At 41.7% G+C, this 27,975-nt stretch overlaps 2 protein-coding genes across 2 annotated transcripts; one reads left to right on the forward strand and one right to left on the reverse strand.

The window, feature by feature from the left end:
* Positions 1–9,218: 9,218 nt before the first annotated feature.
* LOC122900674 (60S ribosomal protein L23a-like) lies at positions 9,219–9,704 on the forward strand. The gene has a single exon (XM_044239508.1). The coding sequence runs from the start codon at positions 9,234–9,236 to the stop codon at positions 9,702–9,704; it is 471 nt and encodes a 156-aa protein (XP_044095443.1). The 5' UTR covers positions 9,219–9,233.
* Positions 9,705–14,408: 4,704 nt separating this feature from the next.
* On the reverse strand, positions 14,409–27,950 carry LYPD8 (LY6/PLAUR domain containing 8). Its single transcript, XM_044239498.1, has 5 exons — positions 27,896–27,950; positions 27,402–27,521; positions 25,232–25,396; positions 23,805–23,942; positions 14,409–14,707 (listed from the first exon to the last, which is right to left on the reverse strand). The coding sequence occupies exons 1-5, from the start codon at positions 27,948–27,950 to the stop codon at positions 14,409–14,411; spliced, it is 777 nt and encodes a 258-aa protein (XP_044095433.1).
* Between the last annotated feature and the right edge of the window lie 25 nt (positions 27,951–27,975).

The following is a 27,975-nucleotide window of genomic DNA, read 5'->3' on the forward strand; positions in this document are numbered from 1 at the left end:
TCGTAATAACTTCTGATGATTGTTTCTACTTCCTTGGCGTTAGTTGTGATCTCTCCCTTTTCATTCATAATTTTATGAATTTGGGATTTCTCTCTTTTCTTTCGGATTAGTGTAGCCAGTGGCTTATCGATCTTATTGATTCTTTCAAAAAACCAGCTTCTAGTTTCATTGATACGTTCTACTGTATCTCTGGTTTCTCCCTCGTTGATCTCAGCTCTAATCTTGATGATTTCCCTTCTTATGTGTGGAGTTGGTTTGATTTGTTGTTGATCCTCCAGTTCATTAAGGTGTAGAGACAGCTGGTGTGTTCTGGATTTTTCAATTTTTTTGAGCAAGGCTTGGATGGCTATATATTTTCCCCTTAGGACCGCCTTTGCTGTATCTCATAGGTTTTGGACCGAAGTGTCTTCATTGTCATTGGTTTCCATGAATTGTTTCAGTTCTTCTTTGATCTCCTGGTTGATCCAAGCATTCTTAAGCAAGGTGGTCTTTAGCTTCCAGGTGTTTGAGTTCCTTCGGAACTTTTCCTTGTGATTGAGCTCCAGTTTCAAAGCATTGTGATCTGAGAATATGCAGGGAATAATCTCAGTCTTTTGGTATCGGCTGAGTCCTGATTTGTGACCCAGTATGTGGTCTATTCTGGAGAAGGTTCCGTGTGCACTTGAGTAGAATGAGTATTCTGCTGTTTTAGGGTGGAACGTTCTGTATATATCTATGAGGTCCATCTGGTCCAATGTGTCATTCAATGCTCTTGTTTCTTTATTGATTTTCTGTTTCGATGATCTATCTAATTCTGAAAGAGGCGTGTTAAGATCTACGATTAGTGTATTCATATCCAACTTTTGTAGCAACATGGACGGGACTGCAAGAGATTATGCTGAGTGAAATCAGTCAAGCAGAGAGAGTCAATTATCATATGGTTTCACTCATTTGTGGAGCATAACCAATAGCATGGAGGACAAGGGGCGTTAGAGAGGAGTCGGGAATTTGGGTAAATTGGAAGGGGAGGTGAACCATGAGAGACTATGGACTCTGAAAGACAGTCTGAGGGGTTTGAAGTGGGGGGGGGGGTGGGAGGTTGGGGTACCAGGTGGTGGGTATTATAGAGGGCACAGCTTGCATGGAGCACTGGGTGTGGTGAAAAAATAATGAATACTGTTTTTCTGAAAATAAATAAATTGGGGGGAAAAAAACTCTTCAAAGTGTAGGGATAGAGGGCACATACCTCAATATTATCAAAGCCATCTATGAAAAACCCACCGCAAATATCATTCTCAATGGAGAAAAACTGGAAGCTTTTCTGCTAAGATCAGGAACACAGCAGGGATGTCCATTATCACCACTGCTCTTCATCATAGTACTAGAAGTCCTAGCCTCATCAATCAGACAACAAAAGGAAATTAAAGACATCCAAATTGGCAAAGAAGAAGTCAAACTATCACTCTTTGCAGATGATATGATACTCTATGTGGAAAATCCAAAAGACTCCACTCCAAAACTTTAGAACTTACACAGGAATTCAATAAAGTATCAGGATATAAAATCAATGGACAGAAATCAGTGGCATTTCTCTACACCCACAATAAGACAGAAGAAAAAGAAATCAAGGAGTCATTCCCATTTACAATTGCACCCAAAACTATAAGATACCTAGGAATAAACCTAACCAAAGAGGCTAAGAATCTATACTCAGAAAACTATAAAGTACTCATGAAAGAAATTGAGGAAGACACAAAGAAATGGAAAAATGTTCCATGATCCTAGATTGAAAGAACAAATATTGTGAAAATGTCTATGCTACCTAAAGCAATCTACATATTTAACACAATTCCTATCAATATACCATCCTTTTTTTTCCAAAGAAATGGAAAAAACAACCCTAAAATTTATATGGAACCAGAAAAGACCTCGAATAGCCCAAGGAATATTGAAAAAGAAAGTCAAAGTTGGTGGCTTCACAATTTCGGATTTCAAGCTCTATTATGAAGCTGTCATCATCAAGACAGCATGGTACTGGCACAAAAACAGACAAATAGACCAATGAAACAGAATAGAGAGCTCAGAAATAGACAATCAACTCTATGGTCAACTAATTTTCGACAAAGCAGGAAAGAACGTCCAATGGAATAAAGACAGCCTCTTCAATAAATGGTGTTGGGAAAATTGGACAGCCACATGCAGAAAAATGAAATTAGACCATCTCCTTACACCACACACGAAAATAGACTCAAAATGGATGAAGGACCTCAAGTGAGAAATGAATCCATCAGAATCCTTGAGGAGAACACAGGCAGTAACCTTTCGAACTCAGCCGCAGGAACATCTTCCTAGGAACATCGCCAAAGGCAAGGGAAGCAAGGACAAAAATGAACTATTGGACTTCATCAAGATCAAAAGCTTTTGCACAGCAAAGGAAACAGTTAACAAAACTAAAAGACAGCTGACAGAATGGAAGAAGATATTTGCAAATGACATATCAGATAAAGGGCTAGTATCCAAAATCTATAAAGAACTTAGCAAACTCAACACCCAAAGAACAAATAAACCAATCAAGAAATGGGCAGAAGACATGAACAGACATTCCTGCAAAGAAGTCATGCAGATGGCCAACAGACACATGAAAAAGTGCTCCACATCCCTCGGCATCAGGGTAATACAAATCAAAACCACAATGAGATATTACCTCACACCAGTCAAAATGGCTAAAATTAACAAGTCAGGAAATGACAGATGCTGGCGAGGATGTGGAGAAAGGGGTATCCTCCTACACTGTTGGTGGGAATGCAAGCCGGTGCAACCACTCTGGAAAACAGCTTGGAGTTTCCTCAAAATGTTGAAAATAGATCTACCCTATGACCCAGCAATTGCACTACTGGGTATTTACCCTAAAGATACAAACGTAGTGATCCAAAGGGGCATGTGCACCCGAATGTTTATAGCAGCAATGTCTACAATAGTCAAACTATTGAAAGAGTATAGATGTCCATCAACAGATGAATGGATAAAGAAGATGTGGTATAGGACAAGATGGCGGGGAAATAGGAGGAGGCGCCTTCTCAACCTGTACCCTAAAGTGGGCTGATTACCTACCAAAGAACTCCGATCACCATGAAATCAGCCTGAGATCAGAACTATACACTTCTGGATCTCTACAGGGGCAGAAGACGCCAGTGGGGAGGTAAAGCGGTGTGGGAGCGGTGGACTGATATCAGAATATAAACAAAAGGGGGGGGCCACCAGAGGCGACCGGTTGGAAAGTAATACACCCAATACAAGAGAGAGTGCCCTGCGTCTGGGGACCAGCATTAACTTGGAGACTGGTTGAAAGCACTCCTTAAAGAGCAAAGGATTGTGGGGTGGAAACTGTGGGAATCGGGACACATAGGGACAGCCTCCTTCAGCTAGGCTGAAGTCCCTGGTCCTAGGACAGCCTCCCCTGGCGCTGAGCCAGAGAGAGTGCGGCGGAGAAACCAGGTCTTGGTCCCTAAGCCACCAGCGCGCCCGAGAACGCATGGGGTCTGGATCCTCTGAGGGGATGGGAGACACACCGGATGGCAGAACGCGTGAACCCTTCTATAGAGCCTGAGATGCGCATGCCCCTCATCCTCCCCTGAGAGAGGTACAAAGGCCCAGCCATCACTCTTTGATATGCACCATTGTTTCGGAGCCTAAGGCACCTGCACCAAACTCTCCCCCCAGAGAGGTACGTGAAGGCCCAGCCTGGTGCTTTCAGACCTGTACCCCATTCTCAGAGCCTGAGACCTGCGCATGACCCACAGCCTCCTCTGAAAGAGGTGCGAGCAAGCTGGGCGCTCTTAGACCCAGAAAGACCAGGCACTCCCAGCCCAGGCCAGTGGGAAAATCTCAGTGTGCGATTGCTGCTTGGAACCTCTCTGGCAGTCTAGAGCTGCCCAGACAGCCACTGCTGCCATGGCTTTGAGTACAAGCAAAAGATCCTGCATCCCCAGGGATGGCGACTCGGAACCTGCTCTGCCAGAGGCCAAGGGGGATCTTATTTGGGCTCTGCAACCAGACTGAGCCTTCTCTCTGAGAGGGAGGTCAGGGTGCACTTTGTTTTCCTCTAAAACTACAAAACCCATCAAAAGCGGTCAAGGTGAGAGAAAAAAAAAAAGTGAAAAACATAAAAACCACCAGAGAACAAAAGCCTGAAAAAAACCAGTTTCCTCAGAGCCCACCACCTTGAGGGGGGCAGGAGGACTTAACTCAGGTAACATCATTGACTGAAAACCCACGTGGCAGGCCCCTACCCCAGAAAACAAACCAAGAAAGAAAACAAAAGACAAGAGAACAACCACCACTACTTCATAGGAAAACTTCTATTTTTTACTCATTCCCATTACTCTGTTTAATTTTTATAGATAATTTTTAACCTATTTACCATCACAGTGAGCTGTACAGTACATCAAATTCCATAATAACCTTCTAACCTAAAATTTATGATACATACACCTATATTTTTCTTTTTCATTTCTATTTCCTAAATTTCCTTTTTTTATTTTAGTTTAGTTTAGTCTAGTTTATTCCATTTAATTTTTATTTTCTAATAATCATATAGTTAAACTTCAAAGTAATCCCCTTTCCCCAATCAATACTACCCCTATAGGTAAACCAATTTTTAATCCCCCTTTATCATACGAAAGTTGAGTCCTTTAACAAAGATATCAAGATACTTCCAGGAAGAATCAAAACAACCTTCCTCGCCCACACTGAGATTATTCCCTGCATATTCTCAGATCACAATGCTTTGAAACTGGAGCTCAATCACAAGGAAAAGTTCCAAAGGAACTCAAACACCTGGAAGCTAAAGACCACCTCATGTAAGAATGCTAGGATCAACAAGGAGATCAAAGAATAACTGAGACAATTCATGGAAACCAATGAGAATGAAGACACTTCAGTACAAAACCTATGAGATACAGCAAAGATGGTCCTAAGGGAGAAATACATAGCCTTCCAAGCCTCCTTCAAAAAACTGAAAAATCCAGAACACACCACCTGTCTCTACACCTTAAAAAACTGGAGAATCAACAACAAATCAAACCAAATCCAGACATAAGAAGGGAAATCATCAAGATTAGAGCTGAGATCAATGAGGTAGAAACCAGAGATACAGTAGAACATATTAATGAAACTAGCAGCTGGTTTTCTGAAAGAATCAATAAGATCAATAAACCATTGGTCACACTAATCCAAAAGAAAAGAGAGAAAGCCCAAATTCATAAAATTATGAATGAAAAGGGAGAGATCACAACTAACGCCAAGGAAGTAGAAATAATCATCAGAAGTTATTATCAACAGTTATATGCCAATATGCTAAGCAACCTAGATGAAATGGACGCATTCCTGGAAATCTATAAACTCCCAGAATAGAACCAGGAAGAAATCGGCAACTGAATAGACCGAATCTAATAACGAGATTGAAGCAGTGATCAAAAACCTCCCAAAAAACAAGAGCCCAGGACCTGACGGATTCCCTGGGGAATTCTACCAAACCTTCCAAGAAGAAATAACACCTATTCTCCTGAAGCTGTTTCAAAAAATTGAAGCAGAAGGAAAACTTCCAGACTCTTTCTATAAAGCCAGCATTACCTGATCCTCAAACCAGGCAAAGACCCTACCAAGAAGGACAATTTCAGACCAATATCACTGATGAATATGAATGCTAAGTTCTCAACAAGATGCTAGCAAACAGGATCCAACAGCACATTTAAAAGAGTATCCACCATGACCAGGTGGGATTCATCCCTGGGCTACAAGGATGGTTCAAAATTCACAAATCAATCAATATGATAGAACAAATTAATATGAGAAGAGGGAAGAACCACATGGTCCTCTCAATCGATGCAGAAAAAGCATTTGACAAAATCCAGCATCCGTTCCTGATTAAAACGCTTCAAAGTAAAGGGATAGAGGGAACATTCCTGAACTTCATTAAATCTATCTACAAAAGACCCAGAGCAAATATCATCCTCAATGGGAAGAAGCTCGCAGCCTTCCCATTGAGATCAGGAACATGACAAGCATGCCCACTCACCACTCTTGTTCAACATAGTATTAGAAGTCCTAGCAACAGCAATCAGACAACAGAGAGAAATAAAAGGTATCCAAATTGGTAATGAAGAAGTCAAACTCTCTCTCTTCACAGATGACAAGATTCTTTATATGGAAAACCCAAAAGACTCCACCCCCAAACTACTAGAACTCATACAGCAATTCAGCAACGTGGCAGGATACAAAGTCAATGTGCAGAAATCAGTGGCTTTCTTATACACTAACAATGAAAATACAGAAAGGGAAATTAGAGAATCGATTCCATTTACTATAGCACTAAGAACCATAAGATACCTGGGAATAAACCTAACCAAAGAGGTAATGATCTGTACTTGAGGAACTACAGAACACTCATGAAAGAAATTGAAGAAGACACAAAAAGATGGAAGACCATTCCATGCTCTTGGATCGGAAGAATAAACATTGTTAAAATGTCTATACTGCCTAGAGCAATCTATACTTTTAATGACATTCCGATCAAAATTCCACCGGCATTCTTCAAAGAGCTGGAGCAAATAATCCTAAAATTCGTATGGAATCAGAAGAGACCCCGAATCGCTAAGGAAATGTTGAAAAGCAAAAATAAAGCTGGCGGCATCACCTTACCTGATTTCAAGCTTTATTACAAAGCTGTGATCACCAAGACAGCATGGTACTGGCATAAAAACAGACACATAGACCAGTGGAACAGAGTAGAGAGCCCAGATATGGACCCTCAACTCTATGGTCAATTTATCTTCGACAAAACAGGAAAAAATATACAGTGGAAAAAAGACAGTCTCTTCAATAAATGGTGCTGGGAAAACTGGACAGCTATATGTACAAGAATGAAACTCGACCATTCTCTTCCACCATACACAAAGATCAACTCAAAATGGATAAAAGACCTCCATGTGAGACAGGAATCCTTCAGAATCCTAGAGGAGAACATAGGCAGTCATCTCTTCGATATCAGCCACAGCAACTTCTTTCAAGATATGTCTCCAAAGGCAAAGGAAACAAAAGCGAAGATGAACTTCTGGGACTTCATCAAAATCAAAAGCTTCTGCACAGCCAAGAAAACACTCAAAAAAAAACAAAGAAGCAACCCACGGAATGGGAGAAGATATTTGCAAATGACAGTACAGACAAAAGGTTGATATCCAGGATCTATAATGAACTCCTCAAAGTCAACAGGCAATCATATCAAAAATTGGCAAAACAGGCAATCATATCAAAAAAATGGGCAGAAGATATGAACAGACACTTCTCCAATGAAGACATACAAATGGCTAGCAGACACATGAAAAAATGTTCATCATCACTAGCCCTCATGGACTTCTCCAATGAAGACATACAAATGGCTAGAAGACACATGAAAAAATGTTCATCATCACTAGTCCTCAGGGAGATTCAAATTAAAACCACATTGAGATATCACCTTATACCAGTTAGAATGGCCAAAATTAACAAAACAGGAAACAACAGGTGTTGGAGAGGATGTGGAGAAAGGGGAACCCTCCTCCACTGTTGGTGGGAATGCAAGTTGGTGCAGCCTCTTTGGAGAACAGTGTGGAGATTCCTCAAGAAATTAAAAATAGAGCTTCCCTATGACCCTGCAATTGCACTCCTGGGTATTTACCCCAAAGATACACATGTCGTGAAAAGAAGGGCCATCTGTACCCCCACATTTATAGCAGCAATGGCCACGGTCGCCAAACTGTGGAAAGAACCAAGATGCCCTTCAACGGATGAATGGATAAGGAAGATGTGGTCCATATACACTATGGAGTATTATGCCTCCATCAGAAAGGATGAATACCCAACTTTTGTAGCAACATGGACGGGACTGGAAGAGATTATGCTGAGTGAAATCAGTCAAGCAGAGAGAGCCAATTATATGGTTTCACTTATTTGTGGAGCATAACAAATAGCATGGAGGACAAGGGGCGTTAGAGAGGAGAAGGGAGTTGGGGTATATTGGATAGGGAGGTGGACCACGAGAGACTATGGACTCTCAAAAACAATCTGAGGGGTTTGAAGTGGCGGGGGGGTGGGAGGTTGGGGTACCAGGTGGTGGGTATTATAGAGGGCACGGCTTGCATGGAGCACTGGGTGTGGTGAAAAATTAATGAATACTGTTATGCTGAAAATAAAAAATAAATTTTATTTAAAAAACCTTAAAAAAGAAAAAAAACACTTCTGCAGCACCTGGGTAGCTCAGTCAGTTAAGCGTTCAACTCTTGATTTTGGCTCAAATCATGATCTCAGGATCATGAGATTGAGCCCTGCATCATGTTTTAGCCTTAGTGAGGAGTCTGCTTGAGTTTTTCCCTCTCCCTCTTCCTCCACCTCTTCCCCCACTTGCCACATGCTCTTTCTCACTAAAATCGATCAATATTTCTTTTTTTAAAAGATTTTGTTTATTTGTTTGACAGAGAGAGACACAGTGAGAGAGAGAACACAAGGAGGGGCAGAGGGAGTGGAAGAAGCAGGCTGGGCAGGGAGCCTAAAGAGGGATTCAATCCCAGGAGCCTGGATCATAACCCAATCCAAAGGCCGACACTTAAGAACTGAGCCACCCAGGTGCCCCAAATTGATCAATCTTTACAAAAACAGAAACAAAACACTTCTGGGAATGATCCACTGTGTGTCCCTGACACCAAAATTCTAACTGGTTGCTCTTCTTCCCTTTTCCAAAGACACTGTACTTGAAGCCTTATATCTCTTGTTAACTTTGCTAGTGACAGCACTTTGGGGAACATAAGAATATCTGGAATCACTTGGATGAAGTAGCTGGTCCCTCCAGGCTTAGAGCAACCACACTGTGAGACCACTACTCATCCTGCCAGAGACTTCCCTTTCCTTAACCTTCTTCACTCTGATGTTCAGATCTACAACTACACTCGGTTGCTTAAGATACTTGCAGAACATCTCAAGACCAGCATCCCTCTCACATCCTCCTGGAGCATATTCACTCATCCAGTTAAAAATGAGCATTGAAGTGGCAGGGGGGGTGGGAGGTTGGGGTACCAGGTGGTGGGTATTATAGAGGGCACGGCTTGCATGGAGCACTGGGTGTGGTGAAAAAATAATGAATAATGTTTTTCTGAAAATAAATAAATTGAAAAAAAATAGTTATGAAAAGAAAAAAAAAATGAGCATTGAGCCCTTTTACGAAGATGGCACCGAAAGCTAAGAAGGAAGCCCCTGCCCCTCCCAAAGCCGAAGCCAAAGCAAAGGCTTTGAAAGCCAAGAAAGTGGTGCTGAAAGGCGTCCACAGTCACAAAAAAAAGAAGATCCGCACATCACCTACGTTCCGACAACCCAAGACTCTGTGTCTCCAAAGGCAACCCAAATACCCTCGAAAGAGCGCCCCCAGGAGAAACAAGCTTGACCACTATGCCATCATCAAGTTCCCCCCGACTACTGAGTCAGCCATGAAGAAAATAGAAGACAACAACACACCTGTGTTCATTGTGGATGTCAAGACCAACGAGCACCAGATCAAACAGGCTGTGAAGAAGCTTTATGACATTGATGTATCCAAGGTCAACAACTTAATCAGGCCTGATGGAGAGAAGAAGGCATACGTTCTGCTGGCCCCTGACTATGATGCTTTGGATGTTGCCAACAAAATTGGGATCATCTAAACTGAGTCCAGCTGTCTAAATCTAAATACAGTTTTTTCATGATAAAAAAGTGAACATTGATGAGATTTACAGTGATTAGTGGTTTTAGCTTTAGTTCAGTTCATATTTTGGATCAAGTATTTGGAGAGTTAGTTCAGATCATAATTCAGCCAAGAGGTGCTACAACCAGCCCACACAGAAGAGAACCCACACCCTCCTTCTGTCTTCATAGTCAAAGCACTGAGTAGATGGAAGGGATTGGAATTTGGTGGAAAAAGCCCTGTGACTTCCTCCTTCCATGGTGCAGAGTTGCTAGGAATAGTTCACACCCCCAACAGGGGTCATTCCTTGCATCCAGGTGGTTACTAACTGCTCAGCTCAATGGAATGTGAGCGAAAGAGTTTACTAACACTTACTGGAGGGGACAGTGGAGATGCAGGTAGATGTCTGGTGCTGGTAGAACAGACTACAAGGGATCCTAGAGGAGCTCAGGAGGTTGGAGGAACACTTGTATCTTTACTAGAGGAGTGCGCATGTTTAACAAAATTCAGTCTGCATGCATGCATTTTATTATATGTAAGTCATACCTGGGCATAAAATAAATAAAATTAAATAAATAAATAAATAGATAAATAAAATAACCTGGGCAAAAAATGCTTTACAAACTGTAAAGTGCTTTGAAAGACAAGAGCAGTGATTTGTGATTAGTCTAGCTGTGACTAGTTGTGTGGAACTTCTCAGACATAAGAGTTTATCCTAGAGCCTAGACCAGGACTATGGAAGAATTGGTAGGGAAGGGTTTTATCTCAGTGGGGAGCCCAAGACCTGGTCCAGAGGACAAGCATCTGGAATTAAGTATGCACAACTAGGGAAAGTAACATAGACATTGAGCACAAGTGGTACTTAGCTCTCTTCCCTATCATGGGTGAGGAGTCAGGAGCCATCAGTGCAAATTGAAGTGAATTTCTAGGGTTTTAATTACTTTAATTATAGCAGCATAACAGAGCATCTGCCTGGGCAGGTTCCCACTACTTCTCTGTTTAAATATCCTCCTTGTCCTATCATTCTTCTGTCTTTCCACCTATACCTGGCAGTCTGAGAGAGGCTCCCAGAATGGAAACTTAACCCCACTCCTACTCATATGCTCATGCTGTGGCTCTGCTCACCTCTGTCTAAAGCCAGAGTCTTTGCAACATGCAGAGACCTCCTGGGATGCGGCCCTTCTCCAAACTCCATCCCAATTCTCAGCACCCTGGTTTCCATTCCATTTCCATTCCATCCTGAGTGACTCTGCAGTTCACCAAAATTACCACTGCTTCCTCACATCAATGCTGAGCATGGGGGATTCCAGGGGTTTCTAGGAACAGAAAGCTATGGTGGTGGTCTTGTCTGCCTGGAGTAGACAGCCATGTAGGGGTTGCAAATGACCCTTGCTATGGTCTATAGGGCCACTTCTGGGGCCCTTCTATGCTATGGTCTATAGGGCCACTTCTGGTCTATAGGGTGACAGCAGCAATGAAGTGTGTAGGGAGGGGTGAAATGAGAGAGGGAATCATTGGACAAGGAAGCAGTGAGATCAGCATGGTTTGAGGGATACGGACCAGGTATATGCCTTCCACATCACCATTTCTGATGGTTCTCCCCTCCCTAAAGTATGTGCAGGATCCAGTTTCAAACTGGAGTAATTTACTAATGGTTAGTTTTTGCTCATTACCAAGAAGAACTATGTTGGCCACTCTCACAAACACATGTGACAGGCGTTAACTATCCTTTCAGTGCAGGTGGGAAGCTGAGGCACAGAAAGGTGATATCTGTTGCCCAATGTTCCAGGGATGAAATTTGAAGCCATATTCCTTGGCTCTAGAGGTCATGACCTTGACCATTGAGTCATATTGCCTCTGAGGCAAAGTCTTGAAAGTGCCTGTGGATGAACTACTTCCTCCCAGGTCATGTAATTCAGTTCTAGCCAATGGTATGGGCATAAGTGATGGATGCCTCTGCCAGGGCTTGTCCCAGAGCATGCTGTGTAGACCTCTGGGCTCCCTCTGTCTCTCCACCTGTCAGTCGGATAGCCACAGAACACTTCACTGAGAGTCCAAGAGTTCCATGGTATGGGGGAACCATGAGATAAAAGGAGCCTGGTTTCTTTTTCACTCTCAGAGGATAGCTTCCCAGGACAGTTGCCCAGTCAGGAATATCTATAGAGGTTTAAGTAACTAAGAAATGAACTATCATTGAATTAAATCCTTTTGCTTATATTAAAAAATTTTTTGACTAAGATTTATTTGTTATAGCAGCACAGCATAGCCTATTATTAATGACAAGGGGGGAAAATAATTTTACACTGGAGAAACCTGGAATATGCCACTTCAACAAGCAAGCAAGGTTAAATAACAGCAGCGATATAACACATCAACATCATATACTTCCTGGTAAGACCCACTGAGAAATACATGTTATTTCTTTTATTATTATTATTAACATATAATGTATTATTTGCCCCAGGTGTACAGCTCTGTGATTCATCATTCTTACACAATTCACAGCACTCACCATAACATATACCCTCCCCAATGTCCATCACCCAGACACCCTGTCCTCCCACCCCTCTCCCTTCCAGCAACCCTCAGTTTGAAGACACACCACTTCTGTAGGATTCTTGTTGAAAATGCATAACATCAATCTTGTAATGACAAAACTTCAGGTAAACTCAAATTGAAGGACATTCTGGGAAATAACTGACCAGTAAAGGAAAAAGTCCAGAACTGTCACAGATTGTAGAAGCTTGAGGAAACATAGCAATTAAATGCAAAAAGTTGGATCCTAGACCAGAAACATGACATTAGTGAAAGTTGGTGAAGATCTATTAGTTAACAATACTGTGTTAATGCTAATTTCTTGGTTTCAGTAACTGTAGCATATTATGTAACATGTAAACTTGAAAGGAAGGTGGATGAGGGGTGTAAGGGCCTATTTAGCCAGAGTGATTCCATCCAGTTATATAGTGATTTTGTTTAAATCAACCTGTTGTTGTTTATGCAGTAAAACTTAAACTGACCCCTTCCCCCCCAGGGGACTTATTTAAAAACAAGTCCAGGAAACCAGTCCCAGGTAACAAAGCCCAAATACAAGGCAGGTCAAGCCAGGTGGAGAGACCCAATCAATGGGGCATGCATACTGTCTCCCTAGCTACCAAGAAATGTGGGTCTTGCCTTTTGGGAGCCAATTCTGACCAAAGGGATAGGCTAATTCAAATATCTACTAGGGTAAATTGAAATTCAATTGGCCACCCGTGTGTGACCTAGCATGACTGTGCAGTTTTTTCTGTGTGTTGCAATCTCATTGGCTACCTGTGTGTGGCCAGGCTCAACCACATGGCCTTTGCTCTATAAACATTAGTCTGTGAGGCTGGGAAGGGTCACCTCTGTGTAAGAGATGGCCTCAACTGGCCAGTTTTGTTCTCAATGCTTGGCACAAAAAAGCTTTGCTTGACCTTTGCTTTGTATCTATCTTGCTTCTTTGATTACGGACCTAACAAGGGGGTTTCTAGAATTCTCTGTGCTATTTTTGCAACTTTTTAGTAAGTCTAAAATTATCTTGAAATAAATAGCTAAAATAAATACATAAATAAGAATAAAATGAGACAAAATCAGAGGCAGAGACAAACCATAAGAGATTCTTAACTATAGGAAACTGAGGTTGCTGAAGGGAAAGTGGTGGGGGAGTGGGGTAACTGGGTGATGGATGTTAAGGAGGGAACGTGATGTAATGAGCACTGGGTGTTATATACAACTGATTAATCACTAAACTCTATCTCTGAAACTAATAATACATTGCATGTTAATTAATTTATTTTAAAAAAGAATGAATGTGATGATGAGCTACCACCAGTTTGCCTTTCTGGTGGCTTTGCTCTTGATGTATTGTTAGTAGGTCTAGACAACAAAGACATACACTGGTTTACACCTTTAAAATTTTTTTATTACAGAAAATGCCATTCTCCCAAGTCCAGCTAAAACCCAGCTTATTTGCCAAACCTGGACTTATGTGCATATTGTATTGAACAGCTTTCTTGCTCCCTGGGTATCGGACATGGAGTCAAAAACTCTGCCTGTGATTATAGGTTCTCTGAGAAGAGGGACTGGGGCTCCGTACCTATGTTCCATTCTGTACAAGGCTATAAGATACCTGGTCAGCCTGAACACCAACAGCATTATGTCTCTGCCTGGGAGGTTAGGCAGGGGAGTCTGCCAGGTTTCTGCAACCCTTCTGCACCCCTCTTTGGGTCCTGTGGACTATGTCACTATGGGCCTGTGACCAGAGCCTGGACAATCACTGAAGGGACAGATATCTGTGCTAGGGACAACACAAGACATTACAGGCATGTCTGGGCACGCCCTCAGTGTGTGGGTGGGATGGTGGCAGATAAGTCCCCAGAAGTCAGGGCTGCAGGCAGAAAGTGCCAACAAAGTGAAAGCTGTGTTTCTCAATCTCAAGCTGGATGGGGATTAGGGATGTCCTAGGAGCCCACACACTAACGTGCACAGATTTTAATGCAAGGAACTAGGAATTGGTACAAAGGAACCTATGAGGACAGCCAGTGAACATTGCTTTAATAATGCAGAAAAATGCAGCTGTTACAGGGCTTTTCCTGGAGGGCTGTGGCTGCTATTTACTGAGGAGTTAAATAGGGGAAAGGTGAAGCAGCTGAGGGCAGGATGGGCCTCAGATCAGCAGCCCCAGCAGGAGGAGGCTGGCAAGGGCCGCAGGGGTGAAGGAGACTTTGGAGCCAGTGTCTGGAGTGGTGGGCTCATTGGAGGTGGGTGCTGAGGAGGCATTGGAGCTGCTGGCAAGAGGGGTGGTCAGAGTTGGGTTGGGAATGGCAGTTGAGGAGGAGTTAGCACTGTCTACACACTCGAACTTTCGGAAGATGACTCCTCCAACTGTCCGGTTCTCAGCAGACAGGAACTGACAGGTGGAGTTGCTGATGTTGGAACAGCCCCTCAGCAAGAACTTCTTAGTCTCTGTGAATGCAATGGAGATGATAAGGACTTCACTGCCCTCTCACCCTTCCTCTGCAGGTCTCTCAGCAACCTGTTTTAGGTCTGGTCCTAAAACAGGAGCTTGGAGGAAGGAGCCCAGGATCAAAAACACCAAATGGTAATGGCAGAGGAACCATGAATTTCAGAGCCCAGACACCCTCCTGCACCTAAACCCGAAAGAAACTGAGGCTCCAGAACATGGATGGAAGCCTGACTTCACAGATGAAGGCCAGAAATAGGCCTGGCTCTCATGTCTCCAATGTTTTCCTGAAGAGCTGGCAGGTGATAAAATCCAGGGATGGGCTCAGACACCCTAGGGCCCTTTGCTCTCAATCCAGGAAAGACTCCTCCCAGACTCCCCTCCTCCAGGCTCTGCTCTCCATCCCCACTCTTCTCTGGAACTGAGTTTTCTCTGAGAAGGAAAAAATATCTGGAGGTGATCTTAATTCTAAATCTGAATAATATTGTGTTTAACTCTTTTTTAAGGTGAAAATCCTAGGAAAAGGACAAGGGAATGTGCAAACAAAAATGTGACTGCACTACCTTTATTGAGCTCCTACTATATGTCAGTATTGCTCTGTTGGCTACAACTTCAACAGGCCTGGAGGACATGCAGTTCACAGGGAAGGAAGGAACTGGAGGACAGGACTAGCTACTTATCAGAAGGGCTATAAACTAAAAAAAATAAAATAAAATAAAAAATAAAAAATTTTTAAAAAGAAGGGCTATAAACTTGCTCTGAAAAGGAAAGAGAAATCTCCAAATCCATTTGAAGAAAACAATTAAGTCCTTTTTTGTAGAAAATAGCAGTGCTGGAGATGGAATTACAGCAAGCTAGAAAAGTGTGCTATTTGACACATATCTATAGTATTGGGGGGAAAAGTGACCTTGGGCAAAAAAAAGAAAGAAAGAAAGAAAAAAGCCCTACGTGTATGATGGCTTTGATCTGTCTGGCTTTCAGATTAAGTCAAATGTTACGGATTTTTTAAAAATTCCATCCTTGGCATCAAAAGACACCTGGAAACAAAGTGAGCAGAAAGAGAGTCTTTCTGATGTTATTGTTCTCCTCACACATAGCTTAAGAATTAAACATCAGAGGGGGGACAAGATGGCGGGTAAGTAGTGGGAAGCACTTTTCAACCTGTACCCTAAAATGAGCTCATTACTTACCAAAGAAATCCGATCACCCATGAAATCAGCCTGAGATCAGAATTATACACGTCTGGATCTCTACAGAGGTAGAAGACGCCAGTGGGCAGTGTTTCTGATAGTATATAAATCTTACACGTGGGGTTCTTTTTGATGAGGTTCTTTCTTTATTTGAATATATATATATATATATATATATATATATATAAATTTTTTTCTCTTGTCATATACTTTATCAGTCTTTTTGTTTGTCTGTTTTTGTTTGTATACTTCATAAATCTTATCTTGGGGCCCATTTGGACTGAAACTTCACTTTTATCTTCCCGTTCTATCGTATCTCCCTCTCTCTCTCTCTCTCTCTCTCTTTCTTTTTCTTTTCCTTTTTCTCTCATTTGAGTGGGGAATCCTGATTGCTCAGAAGCAATCCAGGGTGCACCCTGACTGCACCACGGTCGATACAACCAGCTACATCCGTTCAGTCATCTCTCACCAAAATGACTAGCAGGGGGAATGCACAACAGAAGAAAAATACAGAGGATGGGTCTTCTGCAACAGAGCTAACGGCTATCAACATAGACAATATGTCGGAAAGAGAATTCAGGCTAACAATTACCCAGGCAATAGCTAGGTTGGAGAAAGCCATGGATGACCAAACAGAATTGATTAGGGCCGAACTGAAAGCGACCAGACAGGATGTTCACAATGTTAGGGCGGAGCTTAAAGCTACCAGGGAGGAGGTCCACAATGCTCTCAATGAGTTCCAATCTAATCTAAACTCTCTCAAAGCTAGGGTAACTGAGACAGAAGATAGACTTAGTGATCTGGAGGACAAACAGATAGAGAGAAAGGATCAGGAGGAAGCCTGGAACAAACAGCTTAGAAACCACGAAAACAGAATCAGGGAAATAAATGATGCCATGAAACATTCCAATGTCAGAATTACTGGAATCCCTGAAGGGAAGGAGAAAGAAAGAAGTCTAGAAGATATAGTGGAACAAGTTCTTCATGAACATTTTCCCAATCTCACGAATGGAACCAGCGTTTATGGACTAGAGGCCGAACGGTCTCCACCCAAGATTATACATTCCAAAAAAACATCACGACACCTGATAGTCAAATTGAGGAATCATAATTGTAGGTATAATCTCTTGAAAGCTGCTAGGACAAAGAGGCTCCTTACGTACAGAGGAAAGCCCATCAGAATAATGTCAGACCTGTCCACAGAGACATGGTAAGCCAGAAAAGGCTGGCAAGACATATTCAGGGCAGAAAATTAGAAGAATATGCAGACAAGAATACTTTATCCAGCAAGACGGACATTCAAAATGGATGGAGAGATAAAGAGTTTCCAAGACGGGCAAGGCTTAAAAGACTATACAACCACCAAGCCGACACTGCAGGAAATATGAAGGGGGGTTCTATAAAAGAGGAAAAATTCCAGGAATAGCATTGAACAGAAATATAGAGACAATCTACAGAAAGAAAGACTTCAAAGGTAACACGATGTCAATAAAAACGTATCTATCAATAATCACTCTAAATGTGAATGGCCTAAAGGTGCCCATAAAATGGCACAGGGTTGCACATTGGATAAAACAACAGAACCATCCATTAGCTCTCTACAAGAGACCCATTTTGAACCTAAAGATACACGCAGACTGAAAGTGTAGGGATAGAGAAGCATCTTTCATGCCAAAGGGCCTCAAAAGAAGGCCAGGGTAGTGATTCTCATGTCAGATAAATTAGATTTTAGACTAAAGACTGTAGCCAGAGATACAGAAGGACACTACATGATTCTTAAAGGGACTATCCACCAAGATGATCTAAAAATTGTAAATATCTAAGCCCCCAATATGGGAGCAGCCAATTACAAAAGAAAACTGTTAACCAAAATAAAGAGTCATATTGATATGAATACATTAATAGTAGGAGATCTTAACACACCTCTCTCAGAAATAGATCATCGAAGGAGAAAATCAGTAAAGAAACAAGAGCATTGAATGACACATTGGACCAGATGGACCTCATAGATATAGACAGAACATACCACCCTAAAACAACAGAATACTCATTCTTCTCAAGTGCACATGGATCCTCTCCAGAATAAACCATGTACTGGGTCACAAATCAGGACTCAACTGACACCAAAACTGAGCTTATTCCCTGCTTATTCTCAGATCACAATGCTTTGAAACTGGAGCTCAATCACAAGGGAAGGTACCAAAGGAACACAAACACCAGGAAGCTAAAAACCACCTTGCTTAAGAATGCTTGGATCAACCAGGACATCAAAGAACTGAAACAATTCATGGAAACCCATGACAATGAAGACACTTCAGTCCAAAAGCTATGGGATACAGCAAAGGCAGTCCTAAGGGGGAAATACATAGCCATCCAAGCCTCCCTCAAAAAAAGTGAAAAATCCAGAATACACCAGCTGTCTCTATACCTTAAAGAACTGGAGAATCAAAAACAAATCAAACCAACTCCACACATAAGAAGGGGAATAATCAAGATTAGAGCTGAGATCAATGAGGTAGAAACCAGAGACACAGTAGAACGTAACAATGAAACTAGAAGCTGGTTTTTTGAAAGAATCAATAAGATCGATAAACCATTGGCCACACTAATCCAAAAGAAAAGAAAGCCCAAATTCATAAAATTATGAATGAAAAGGGAGAGATCACAACTAACACCAAGGAAGTAGAAACAATCATCAGAAGTTATTATCAACAGTTATATGCCAATAAGCTAAGCAACCTAGATGAAATGGATGCATTCCTGGAAAAGGATAAACTCCCCAAATTGAACCAGGAAGAAATTGACAACTTGAATAGACCAATTTCTAGTAATGAGATTGAATCAGTGATCAAACCCTCTCAAAAAACAAGAGCCCTAGACCTGACAGATTCCCTGGGGAATTCTACCAAACCTTCAAAGAAGAAATAACACCTATTCTCCTGAAGCTGTTTCAAAAAATTGAAGCAGAAGGAAAACTTCCAGACTCTTTCTATAAAGCCAGCATTACCCTGATCCCCAAACCAGGCAAAGAACCTACAAGAAGGAGAATTTCAGACCAATACCACTGATGAATATGGATGCTAAGATTCTCAATAAGATCCTAGCAAGCAGGATGCAACAGCACATTAAAAAGATTATCCACCATGACCAAGTGGGATTCATCACTGGGCTACAAGGATGGTTCAACATTCACAAATCAATCAATGTCATACAACAAATTAATATGAGAAGAGAGAAGAACCACATGTTCCTCTCAATCGATGCAGAAAAGCATTTGACAAAATCCAGCATCCGTTCCTGATTAAAACGCTTCAAGGTATAGAGATAGAGGGAACATTCCTGAACTTCATCAAATCAATCTATGAAAGACCCACAGCAAGTATCATCCTCAATGGGAAAAAGCTTGAAGCCTTCCCGTTGAGATCAGGAACACGACAAGGATGCCCACTCTCACCACTCTTGTTCAACATAGTATTAGAAGTCCTAGCAACAGCACTCAGACAACAAAGAGAAATAAAATGTATCCAAATTGGCAATGAAGAAGCCAAACTCTCTCTCTTTGCAGATGACATGATTCTTTATATGGAAAACCCAAAAGACTCCACCCCCAAACTACTAGAACTCATAGAGCAATTCAGCAATGTGGCAGGATACAAAGTCAATGTACAAGAATCAGTGGCTTTCTTATACACTAACAATGAAAATACAGAAAGGGAAATTAGAGAATCAATTCCATTTACTATTTACTATAGCACCAAGAACCATAAGATACCTGGGAATAAACCTAACCAAAGAGGTAAAGGTTCTGTACTTGAGGAACTACAGAACACCCACGAATGAAACTGAAGAAGAAACAAAAAGTTGCAAGACCATTCCATGCTCTTGGATCAGAAGAATAAACATTGTTAAAATGTCTATACTGCCTAGAGCAATCTATACTTTTAATGCCATCCCAATCAAAATTCCACTGGTATTCTTCAAAGAGCTGGAGTAAATAATCCTAAAATTTGTATGGAATCAGAAGAGACCCCAAATCACTAAAGAAATGTTGAAAAACAAAAATAAAACAGGAGGCATCACGTTACATGATTTCAAGCTTTATTACAAAGCTGTGATCACCAAGACAGCACTGGCATAAAAACAGACATATAGACCAGTGGAACAGAGTAGAGAGCCCTGATATGGACCCTCAACTCTATGGTCAATTAGTCTTCGACAAAACAGGAAAAAATATACAGTGGAAAAAAGACAGTCTCTTCAATAAATGGTGCTGGGAAAACTGGACAGCTATATGTAGAAGAATGAAACTCGACCATTCTCTTACACCGTACACAAAGATCAACTCAAAATGGATAAAAGACCTCAACGTGAGACAGGAATCCATCAGAATCTTAGAGGAGAACATAGGCAGTAATCTCTTTGATATCAGCCACAGCAACTTCTTTCAAGATAGGTCTCCAGAGGAAAAGGAAACTAAAGTGAAAATGAACTTTTTGGAATTCATCAAAATCAAAAGCTTCTGCACAGCAAAGGAAACAGTCATAAAAACAAAGAGGCAACCCACGGAATGGGAGAAGATATTTGCAAATGACAGTACAGACAAAAGGTTGATATCCAGGATCTATAATGAACTCCTCAAACTCACACAAAAAACAGGCAAACATATCAAAAAATGGGAAGAAGATATGAACATCCACTTCTCCAATCAAGACATACAAATGGCTATCAGACACATGAAAAAATGTTCAGCATCACTAGCCGTCAGGGAGATTCAAATTAAAACCACATTGAGATATCACCTTACACCAGTTAGAATGGCCAAAATTAACAAAACAGGAAACAACATGTGTTGGAGAGGATGTGGAGAAAGGGGAACCCTCTTACACTGTTGGTGGGAATGCAAGTTGGTGCAGCCTCTTTGGAAAACAGTGTGGAGGTTCCTCAAGAAATTAAAAATAGAGCTTCCCTACGACCCTGCAATTGCACTCCTGGGTATTTACCCCAAAGATACAGATGTCGTGAAAAGAAGGGCCATCTGTACCCCAATGTTTATAGCAGCAATGGCCACAGTCGCCAAACTATGGAAAGAACCAAGATGCCCTTCAACGAATGAATGGATAAGGAAGATGTGGTCCATATACACTATGGAGTATTATGCCTCCATCAGAAAGGACGAATATCCAACTTTTGTAGCAACATGGACGGGACTGGAAGAGATTATGCTGAGTGAAATAAGTCAAGCAGAGAGAGTCAATTATCATATGGTTTCACTCATTTGTGGAGCATAACCAATAGCATGGAGGACAAGGGGCATTAGAGAGAAGTAGGGAATTTGGGTAAATTGGAAGGGGAGTTGAACCATGAGAGACTATGGACTCTGAAAAACAGTCTGAGGGGTTTGAAGTGGCAGGGGGGGTGGGAGGTTGGGGTACCAGGTGGTGGGTATTATAGAGGGCACAGCTTGCATGGAGCACTGGGTGTGGTGAAAAAATAATGAATACTGTTTTTCTGAAAATAAATAAATTGGGGGAAAAAAAACCACATTGAGATATCACCTTTCACCAGTTAGAATGGCCAAAATTAACAAAACAGGAAACAACATGTGTTGGAGGGGATGTGGAGAAAGGGAACCCTCTTCCACTGTTGGTGGTAATGCAAGTTGGTGCAGCCTCTTTGGAGAACAGTGTGGAGTTTCCTCAAGAAATTAAAAATAGAGCTTCCCTATGACCCTGCAATTGCACTCCTGGGTATTTACCCCAAAGATACAGATGTCATGAAAAGAAGGGCCATCTGTACCCCAATGTTTATAGCAGCAATGGCTACTGTCACCAAACTTTGGAAAGAACCAAGATGCCCTTCAACGGACTAATGGATAAGGAAGATGTGGTCCATATACACTATGGAGTATTATGCCTCCATCAGAAAGGATGAATACCCAACTTTTGTAGCAACATGGATGGGACTGGAAGAGATTATGCTGAGTGAAATCAGTCAAGCAGAGAAAGTCAATTATCATATGGTTTCACTTATTTGTTGAGCATAACAAATAGCATGGAGGACAAGGGGCATTAGAGAGAAGTAGGGAATTTGGGTAAATTGGAAGGGGAGGTGAACCATGAGAGACTATGGACTCTGAAAAACAATCTGAGGGGTGTGAAGTGGCAGGGGGTGGGAGGTTGGGGTACCAGGTGGTGGGTATTATAGAGGGCATGGCTTGCATGGAGCACTGGGTGTGATGAAAAAATAATGAATAATGTTTTTCTGAAAATAAATAAATTGAAAGAAAAAAATTTTTTTAAATCTTTAAATACATATTACTAAGTGCAATAAGTCAATGTGAAAAGGTACATACTGTATGATTACAAATATATGATATTCTGATAACACCAAAATTATGGGGAGATTACAAAGATCAGAGGTTGCCAGGGGATAGAGATTAATAGAGCACAGAGGATTTTTAGGACAGTGAAGTTACTCAGTGTGATACTATAATGCCAGTTTATACTCACAAGTGTCAAAACCCATATAATATTCAACATAAACAGTAACCCTATAGACCATGGGTAAAAACAGTAAACCAGAGACCCTATAATGATGCATCAGCATAGGTTCATGGACTCATGAAGGTACCATTTTGGTGGAGAATGTTGACAGTGGGGCAGGTATGTATGTGTTGGGATCGGGGTATCTGGGTAACCTCTCTACCTTCCTCTCGCTTTTGCTGTGAATTTAAAACTGTTCTAAAAGTATAAACCTTTAAAAAAAGTAAAAAGAGGTTCAGGATACTTGAGATGTTTGGTCTCACTGAGAAACCTGCAATTACAGTTCAGCATGAATTTCCAGTACTACAATTGCCATTAATAAAAGTTGAAATCAAATTGTACCTGAGTGTTAGTGCCCTTAAGCTGTTACTATTCTGAGCCATATTGTGACAGAGACTGGCTAACTGTGCATTTTAGCTTCATGTCTCTTCCTTTCCTGCTGGACCACCACTAAACACCATTAGACTTCATTTCCACCCTCCAGTGACATTTTGGTCCCAGCCAACGGAATGTGAGAGAGAGTGATGTACGTGCTTTCAGGCTTTGTCTATGAAAACCTTCCTGCCTTCCTCCACTCCCTGTCTTCCCCCACCTGCTGGTGAGAGGCACAGAATACAGTAGGGAGTTGCCCAGTCATGGGTGGGTGGGAGCCAGAGGCTCCAGATGGAAAGAACACAGGCCCAGGGACCCTGCAAGAAACTGCCATATGAGCAAGAAATAAACATCTGTTACATAGAGCCAGATGATTTAGAGGTTGCTGTTTAACAGTAATTAACTTACCCCAACTAATAACTATATTATTCTTTAAGTATTCAGGCAGATGTTATGTCATAACATCTGTATTTTATACTGGTTAATTTTTATTCCATAATGGTTATTATCAAATTATTTCTGTATAAAAGAACAACTGGTTGGCTATTAAAGCCCATTCTGACTCTTTCAGTGAGGTGACCCAAGTTGTCATAAGCTAGAACCTCTCAGTGACCGGTAGAGAAAATAAATGTAGGGATAAAAGGAAATTAAAGTCCAACCCACATGCACACAGAGAACAATGCAACCTAGTAAAGAAGTAAATGCCAGGAATGACATGATGCACTTAAATGAGCCTGACTTGATTATAAGCCACAGGAGAACAGGGTTCAAAGTCGGACAGCCCAGGAAGAATGGTTCTGGACTAAGGAGGTAGAGAGAGCAACCAGCCTGAGGCTCCATTGACAGCCTCGCTATCTCAAAGGCATTCTGACTTTATCCTTTTCCCCTACTAAACTCCACCAGCCTTCTTTTGTTAACCCCGAACTTATTACCCGCGGTGTAATGTGTTTCCAACTCAAGTTCCGTAACAGGGAATTTGAAACCCCAGGACGTACCATTCTTAAATTCTGCAACTAGATTGACACACCGTTCTTCTTTATAACATTTCCTGAATTGCTCATTACAAGAACTTTCATTAGATCCATAACATGCAGGACACTCTACGTTGCTGGACATATCTTCCACGGGAGGAGCTGGTAGGATAAGAACCATTAATTTAGAAGAGTCGAACATAGAACATGGTACTGCCTTGTACCAAAGGGGACAAGCAAGCAAAGATACTGGCCAGAGAGATCTTGAGAATGGGACAATTGCACAAAAACAACAGTCATCCTAATCTCATATCCCATCAAAACAGTTACAGCACACAATCTCTCAGACCTCCCCTTACAAACCATTTATTCAGTCTTTAAGAACTGTGGTCAAGGGATGTGTTGGGCTGAGAAGGGAAAGGTAAGATTTTGATCTAAAACCAACCAATGTCAACATTAGTCAACTATTCTGCACATTAGCCAATAGGTGTGTAGTTATTACTAAATCTTTCTCTGAATAAATGAACATATGCCATTATTTATTACTTAATACAAAATTATACTAAGACCCAGTTCTGCTATTAATGAACTGTACTCTATAACTATGGAATATTAACTTTGCCTTTTTGGCTCATGTTTTCATCTCCAAAAAGAGCTTTGGTATAGCCCAGTGGTTCTCAAACTGTGGTCCAGGAACTCCCCAAGAACATTTCTGGGGAGTCCACAAGGTCAAGGTTATTTTCATGATAATACTAAGATGTTCTTTGCCTCTTTTACTCTTTCTTTCATGAATGTATTGAGTTTTTTAGAGGCTACATGACAAGAAAGATTGCAACAGACCAAATGCACAAGCAAATCTGAGAACCCAGTTGTCTTCTGTTAAGCCAGAAATTAAAGAGCTTTGAGAAAATGTGTAACAAATGCCACTCTTCTTACTAATTTTTTTGTTTTGGAAGATACAGTTTTTTCTATATAAAAGTGTTATGAATGTTAACATGTAATGAGTTTATTATTTCTTGGTGAACTAAATAAAGATTTTTAAAATTTTTTGGAAATTCTATGAATTTTTAAAATGTCTAATACTGCAAATATTGACAGTATTATTCACATAAATCAAATTTCTCTGGAGTCCTCAATAATTTTGAAGATTTGGAGTCTTAAAATAGGGCCTGGTGCCACAAAGTTTGAGAAATACTAATAAGAATCTAATTCCATACAACTTGGAGTGCTCTGATTTCTGTCTATACTGAGAAAAGAGGAAAGCATGACAACAGTAATGATTTTCCCATTTGTTTTCCAAGCAACTGTTTTAAGTCAGCTGTTGATATTACCCAGGTATAAAATGAAGTGCTTGGACTTGAGATGTCCACCAGAAGGTGAGGACCAAAGGTGGCAAATGAAGGGAGGGAGCTGGGAGGCTAGAAGAAGGGTGGCACATTGCCAGCACCCACCCGGAGCATCACTGGTCTCATTGCACTCCTTTCCTTGGCAGCACTGGCTTACAAAGTGGAAGTGTATGTTGTTGGACACATGGACAGTGAAGGCTTCAACCATGTCTCTGCCTTCCCTGCAGTTCTCTGCAGAGCAGGCTTTGAACTGGTATATGTTGGCTGCTCCTACACAAAGAGAAACACAGACCGTCAGTCCTGGGTAGGTGGCTTCAGAAAGAGCAGAGACCCTGAATAGCGACTACTTCAAGCAACAGCAGAAAACATACCCTCAGTTCAATGTGATTTCAGAAACACTGGAGAGAGTTTCCTGGCAAACAGAAAAATCCTTCCCCATGAAGTAGTTCCTTCCTTTAGCAGGAGATGAGCAGAGATGCAGGCTAAACTTCAGGTCAAGGACTGATGGGGAGCTTGGAAATGGTGGTTCAGGCCAACATTCCAAGGCCCCCTGATCAGTCTTAGCATCTCTATAAACAGCCAAACAGACATGATGGTCCTACAAGCAATATGATGTTAAACTTTCATATAGTCAAGCTTCTAGACCAGAGCTATTGAATGGTAGCCAGTAGCTATATGTGTCCATTTAAAATTCAGCTCTTTTGTCATATAACCATATTTTAAATGGATAGCCCACATGTGGCTACTGTATAGGATAGCATTGGTAAAAACATCTTCATTATTAAAAATAGTTCTACTGAGCCGTATGTGTCCAGTTTACAGGAAAACACCAGGAATAGGGGAAAAAAGAAGTGACACCACAAGGATGAAATCAACCAAAGCCAGAATATGGGACAGATATAGGACAAACTTTCCAGTTTCTCCAACAAATCAATGCTGTTGAACAAAACAAAGGTGAGGGTAGCTATTACAAAACAAATTAGAAATAGTAGACCTAACAGCAAAATGCTGTGTGATGATTTTGTTTGTATCCAAATTCTAAGACATCAACTATAACACAACATCAGAAACAATTGGGACATTTCTAAGATGGCTTTCTAATAGAGAAATTAAAGAATTACAGTTAATTTTCTTGGGTATATAGTGATATGGTAGTTACATAAAAAGAAAAAAAAGTCCTTATCAGAGATACATAGTGAAGTATTTTGGGTACACATTACATGATATCTAAGTTTGCTTTAAAATACCACTGCAGGGGCACCTGGGTGGCTCAGTGGGTTAAGCTGCTGCCTTCGGCTCAGGTCATGATCTCAGGGTCCTGGGATCGAGCCTCGCATTGGGCTCTTGGCTCAGCAGAGAGCTTCTCCCTCTCTCTCTGCCTGCTATTCTGCCTGCTTGTGATCTCTATCTCTCTCTCTCTATCTATCTCTCTGTGTGTCAAATAAATGAACAAAATCTTAAAAAACATACCACTGCAGGGACACCTGGGTGGCTCAGCTGGTTGAGCATCTGACTGTCTGACTTCAGCTCAGGCTGTGATCTCCAGATTCTGGGATCATCCTTTGTGAGGCTCCTAGCTCAGAAGGGATTCTGATTGTCTCTCTCCCTCTACCTCTGCCCACCCCCAGCTTGTGTGCTCTCTCTCTCTCTCTCTCTTTCAAATAAATAAATAAAACCTTCTAAAAAAATAAAATGAAATAAAATACCACCATAAAAATGGGCAGAATTTTGATCGCTGTTGACAGAGGATAGTGATTACGTGGCATTCGATTACACTCTTCTTCCTGTTCTTGTGCATATTTGAAAATGTCCACAATAAAAGTTAATAAGAAATCTAACTGCTCTGGGAGAGAAGTAACAATCATGCCAGCAAATCACTGGGTGATTTGGGTCTGGAACAGGAAGGAGCACTGAGGGGAAGGAGCACTGAGAGGGGAGGAAGAAGAGTGCAGAAAAATGGAAGAATGCAAGTACCCAGAGCAAATAGACTGCTTTGCAACTTAACTAAGAGCTGCCCCTGCTTCTCACACCCACCAGTATAGGTCTAGAATGAGGTTTCAGTTAAAGGCAGCAATTCCACAGGGCTTGTCTGCTTGGCCCTGCATTCTCATCTCACTCCTGTGTGCTGCTTCTTCTGGAAGGCATCTTCGTCACCTTGTCTCTCTCATTGCATAGCCTGGCCCTTCCTCAGCCTTCCTTTCCTCCCTGACCACCCTCTCTATCTCCTGCACCCATGCAAATCCCAGTAACAGGGGTTATGGCATCCCAGGCTCACCTAAAGAAGAGTTGGTCATGAAACTGGTACAGCTGGCATTGGCATCCAGGGGACACTCAGTGATGATGCTGTTGTTACAAGGGTTTGTCAATGAATTACACTGCACACAATGTAGGGATTCTAGGGAGACAAGATGGACAGCATCACCAACACTCAGGGGACACTTACAGACTGTACCCTGGACAAAGCACCACATCCAGCTCAGGGCAAAAGAAGAGTCAGGACAACATCCCTTCCCTCTGGGATCCCCCAAATTTGAGGCTGTGTGATGGAGCCACCCGTATTCATTTCTCCCCACCATTTCCCAATAGGAAGACCCATAACACAGAGCAGCTTCTCTGAGGGCAGTGTGCTCAGAGGGGTCTCATGTTCTCCACTGACCACACCCTGACATAGAGGCCATGGAACAGGACCCCAGGACACCAAGGGAGAAGACTCTGATGAGGTACAAAAAGGGGTCTTCATTCCCAAATGGTGTCAGTGGGTTCCCTCACCTACAGCTGCCACCACGAATCCTGTGATGATGGCAGCAACAAGAATGTCCTTCATGGTGCAGAACCCGGTGTCTCTCGAG

Source organism: Neovison vison, chromosome 1, assembly GCF_020171115.1.
Source record: "Neovison vison isolate M4711 chromosome 1, ASM_NN_V1, whole genome shotgun sequence".
NCBI classification, from domain to species: domain Eukaryota; kingdom Metazoa; phylum Chordata; class Mammalia; order Carnivora; family Mustelidae; genus Neogale; species Neogale vison.

Excerpts from the sequence above, each read along its gene's own strand:
- LOC122900674 (XM_044239508.1), top strand. The coding sequence starts at position 9,234 with ATGGCACCGAAAGCTAAGAAGGAAGCCCCTGCCCCTCCCAAAGCCGAA.
- LYPD8 (XM_044239498.1), bottom strand. The coding sequence starts at position 27,950 with ATGAAGGACATTCTTGTTGCTGCCATCATCACAGGATTCGTGGTGGCA. Across the intron at positions 27,522-27,895 it reads ATTCGTGGTGGCAGCTGTAG|AATCCCTACATTGTGTGCAG; the intron begins GTGAGGGAACCC and ends TTGTCTCCCTAG. Across the intron at positions 14,708-23,804 it reads AGTTGCAGAATTTAAGAATG|AGACTAAGAAGTTCTTGCTG; the intron begins GTACGTCCTGGG and ends TTGCATTCACAG.